Source organism: Nicotiana sylvestris, chromosome 7, assembly GCF_000393655.2.
Source record: "Nicotiana sylvestris chromosome 7, ASM39365v2, whole genome shotgun sequence".
NCBI lineage: Eukaryota > Viridiplantae > Streptophyta > Magnoliopsida > Solanales > Solanaceae > Nicotiana > Nicotiana sylvestris.
The window spans coordinates 112,117,479-112,122,600 of NC_091063.1; the positions used below are offsets into that span (position 1 = coordinate 112,117,479).

Consider the following 5,122-nt stretch of genomic DNA (forward strand, 5'->3'; position numbering starts at 1 on the left):
AATAATACGTGCAAAGATCGGCCTATCAAAATTTGATTTAATACTATGTCATAATTTAATCTGAAACCTCTTAGACATATCTATCCTTTTTTTTGGCCAAATACATATACAGTCCATTCAATTTGACACCATTTTTTATTTTAACACTCTATTTTTACCTTGTTCCATTTTGGCCCTCCAACTCTATTTTATATGTTCCATTTTTGTCGTCCAACTCTATTTCTTATGTTCCACCTTAACACAAAAGTTGAAACCAGTGCAAAAAATATAGCGCGTGTGTATACACAAATTTGATGTGTAATAAATATCCAATTAACTTTTGCCACCTATTTTTTTAATCTATGTCAAACAGATCAATACTAAAATATCTGAACCCAACCATATTTTTTTTGGGTTTATTTCATCTAAACGGGCCAGGTATGAAATCGGCAAATGAAAGCTTTGGAACTTAGAAAATGAAGATGGAGCAACAGTGGATGAAAAAATACGGCCAAGTTCGGATATTTTAGTATTGACCTGTTTGACATGGAGAAAAAACGAGATGACAACATTTAATTGGATATTTATTATACCTCAGATTTGTGTATATACATGCGCTATATTTTTTTTGCACCGATTTTAACTTTTGTGTTAAAGTGGAACAGAAGAAATAGAGTTGGAGTGCCAATATGGAACATATAAATAGAGTTAGAGCGCCAAAATGGAACAAGATAAAGATATAGTGTCAAAATAAAAAATAGTACCAAGTTAAATGGGTTATATATATATTTGGCCTTTTTTTTTTCTAAAAGGGAAACTTCTCGCTTTTCTTAACTTTTTATATGTAGATTCGATACACGTATGTATTACGTAATTGTACAAAAAGGAAAATAATTCTATGAATAAACCCCCTCCCAACAAAAAACATGAGAAATTAATGCATGTAAAAAGGCTGGACCTAGTTGGCTTAATATCGGTTTGGTACTTTGGCTATCCAACCAGACCAATGCATGTGGATCATTGTGGATGAAATGTTGTACTCCGCTCAATCGGTGCACTCAACTCATGATGCACGGTTCTCCAAAAATTCAATGTGATTTGCGTGCCTTTAACCGAGATAATAGATAGTGGCATACCATGAAGGTGAACAATCTCACGAAAATAAATGCGAGTCAGCTGCTCTGAAGAGTAGATAGTCATGACTGGAATGGAGTGTGTAGATTTGGTGAGTTTGTCCACAATGACCCACACTGCAACGAATCTCCTCAAGGTCCGTGGCAGCCCAACAACAAAATTCATAGTGATACGCTCCCACTTCCACTTTGGAATATCAAGCCTCTAAAGCAAATCAGTAGGTCTCTAATGCTCGTACTTAACCTGCAAAACATTTCAAACATCGTGCAACATACTCTATAATATCCTTCTTCATTCTTGTCCACCAGTAGTGCTGCTTCAAATTATGGTACATCTTTGCGACGCCCAGTTGAATGAAATACCACCAATTATGAGCCTCCTCAAGAATCAGCTCCCATAACCCATCAATATTGGGCACACAAATCCGGCCATGAAGCTTCAACACCCCCTCATCACCAACAACACCATTCTGCACCGTGTCCTTAAGGACAAGCAAGTGGGGATCATCATACCGACACACCTTGATGTACTCAAACAAAGACGACCGTGAAATCATGCAAGCAAGAATCCTGTTAAGCTCCGAAATATCCAACCTCACAAACTTGTTCTCCAAAGCTTGAACATCCAAGGCTAATGGCATCTCCTCATCTGGAATAAAAGCAAGACTACGCATGCTCTCAGCCTTCCTACTCAAAGCATCGGCCACCATATTGAACTTTTCGGGATGATAAAGTATGGGGATATCATAGTCCTTTATTAGCTCTAACCACATCCATTGCCTCAAGATCAGATCCTTTTGTTTGAATAATTATTGTAGACTCATGTGGTCCGTGAACACCTTACAAGACACGCCGCAGAGATAGTGCCTCCAATCTTGAGCGCGTGAACAATGGTTACCAACTCCAAATTGTATACTAGGTAGTTCTTCTCATGGGGCTTCAATTTGCATGAAGCATAAGTAATCAACCTACCACCCTGCATCAACACTCACCCAAATGCTAATCCGTGAAGCATCACAATAGACTGTATAAGAACCCGATGTCGAAGGAAAAACCAGAACCAAAGATGTAGTCAAGGCAGTCTTGAGCATCTGAAAGCTATGCTCACACTCGCTAGACCACCTGAATGGAGCACCATTATGAGTCAATCAAGTTAAAAGATCTGCGATGGATGAGAAAACCTCGATGAAATGGCGATAATATCCAGTCAAGCATAGAAAACTCCAGATCTAAGTAGCATTTGAAGGCCTCGGCCAACTCTAAACTACTTTAATCTTCTTCAGATCCATCTTAATCCCCCTCATTGGACACCACGTAGACCAAGAATGCCACTGAATTAAGCCAAAACTCGCACTTGGAGAAAAAGAACTAGAATAGATATAGGCTGATGAAGCGATACACTCGGTTTGATGAAGCACTTATCAAGCAACTCCTGAAGTTGTTCCTTTAATTCCTTCAACTCCACTGGTACCATGTGATATGTGGAATAGATATGGGCTGAGTGTCCGACACCAAGTCAATACTAAAATTAATATTCTATATGGTAGCATTCACGGTAGGTTTGTTGGAAACAGATATGGGAACTTGCTCACTAGCGAAACTAACTCGACGGTAGGAGTGTCTGCACTAACATCCCTCATAAAGGCTAAGTATGCCAAACATCCCTTCTCAACAATCTGTTGTGCCTTCGGAAAAGACACCACCCTACTCAAAACATGACCCATGAACCTCTCCACTCCAACCTCGGCAACCCCGGTATAGTCAACGACACGGTCTTGAGTAACAGAAGTTCAACCCTAGTCTCATAACCCCCGATAGTGACCAAACACAAAAGATAGATACGGTCTACCATAATAGATTCTCTAACAGGTGTAGACACATAAATAGGGTACTCAAAGAATCATGATACATATCCAAATATAAAGCAAAATAAGATGACATACGAATAAGTGGAACCCGGATCAAATAAAACTGATGCATCTCTATTACAAATCGGAACAATACCTGTGATGACAGCATCTGATGCAACAGCCTCAGTCCTACGAGGGAAAGCAAAACAATGTGTCTGACCACCCCTTCTAGAACGACCTCTATCCGCTTGTCCACCACCTCTAGTTGGCTAGTAGGTGGAGTAGAACCTGGAGCAGAAATCATGGCCTGAGTACCCTGCGGAAGTCCACTCCTCCAAAGCCTGGGACAATCTCTTACCATGTGCCTAGTATCAGCACACTCAAAACAACCCATTTACAGGCATGGTTGCTGGTACTGAGTCTGACCTGGATGGCTAGAATAACTGCTGTAGGAACCCCGTGTAGGAGGTGCACTTGAATATGGCTGTCCAAAATGAGTACTCTAAGGTCCCTGAATAGTTGGAGCACTGCGAGTAACCTAAAGTGCAAAATAAACTAGTCGACTGAAATAACCTCTGCCATGACGATATGAAACTACAAAGTAGGAACCAATAAAATCTTGTAAAATCTCGAGGCCTCTTGGCCTCCCTATCCCCTCTCTCCTAGTCACGGATACACTCCAACCTCCTAGCGATTTCCATAACCTGCTGAAATGGTGTATCAGTCTCTAACACTCGTGTCATCCCAAATATGAGACCATAACTGAGTCCCTCAATAAATCACGGACTCTCTCTCTCTCTCTCTCTAAAAGTGGAAACCAAAGCAGGTTCATGACGAGATAACTCACTAAACCTCATAGCATATTTAGACATGTCATAGTCCCCAACTGCTCGAACCCAGTGTGCAACACATCCCTGAGGGTCTGTGGAACGAACTCCCTCAAAAATATATCAATGAACTGAGCCCATGTAAGTGGCACTGCACCAGCTGACCTACTCTTCTCATAAGCCTGCCACTATCTATATGCAAACCCCATCAACTAGAAAGTACTATGGTCAACATCGCTCAACTCCACTATGCCCATAGTGCGTAGAATATGGTGACACTGGTCTAGAACACCATGTGCATCCTCAGAAGCAGTGCCGCTAAAAGTAGGAGAAAAGTACTTCTTGAATCTCTCTATCCTCTCCTGCTCCTCCTCTGATGCACTAGCTTGACCTCATGCTGAATGGCAACTACAAACTGCACCTGCATAACACCCAGAGCCTGATCAACATGAGCCCGATGCTCTAGAGTACAGGCGGTGGGAGTCTGAGCTCCTCCCCTAGCCTGAGAAGTAGTTGGTGCTACTGGGATCAATCCTGGCTGAGCCAAGGTACCAAACATGCTCAGGAAGTGCGCTAAAGTCTCCTGAAACTCAGGGGTAACAACAGGCTCCTCGGGTACCTGCTCCCCAATTGGAGTTATAGGTGGCTCCTCGGTCGTGGCCCTAGCACAGCCCCTCGCTGTAGCACATGCTCCGCCTCTGCCTCGGCCTCTACCCTGGCCCCTAGCAACACTGGCACCGGGGGCAGCATCATTAGTAACTGAAGTTCATATCCTCACCGTCTATAAGAGAATAGAAAGACAAATGCTTATATTTTGAAATAAATAAATCCGCCCGATAAGAAATGAAAGAAGTAGAATTTCCTAATATTTCCTTAGCCTCTCGAAGATAAGTACGGATATCTCCATACCGATCTGCAAGACTCTACTAAACTTTCTTATGACTCGTAGAACCTATAAACCTAGGGCTTTGATACCAACTTGTAACAACCCAAAATCACAACTTAAGGATCATGATGGAACCTAGTCTCTAAGATTAGGTAAACCTAACACATTATGAAATCAACAGAATAAAATGACTCAACTATTAAATAAAAGTTGGTAAATGACATAGCATAGTAAAATAAAATGATCAACAGTCATACATCCCCAAAATCTGGTAATACTGAGTCATAAGCTCTACAAGAAGTACATCATAAATCTTAAAGTGTACATTACCATTTAAAATACATATACTGTAATAAATAATATAAGGTGACTCCGAGGCCTACAAGCGAAATATCAGGTATACCAGGAAGTCTCCGCAACTCTAGCTCGACTTTCTAGAGACTAGGT

General features: G+C 41.3%; 1 protein-coding gene across 1 annotated transcript; it reads right to left on the reverse strand.

Moving 5' to 3' along the window:
- Positions 1 to 1,351: 1,351 nt before the first annotated feature.
- On the reverse strand, positions 1,352 to 1,822 carry LOC138873629 (uncharacterized). The gene has a single exon (XM_070152103.1). It carries the CDS (start codon positions 1,820 to 1,822, stop codon positions 1,352 to 1,354), a length of 471 nt encoding a protein of 156 aa, XP_070008204.1.
- Between the last annotated feature and the right edge of the window lie 3,300 nt (positions 1,823 to 5,122).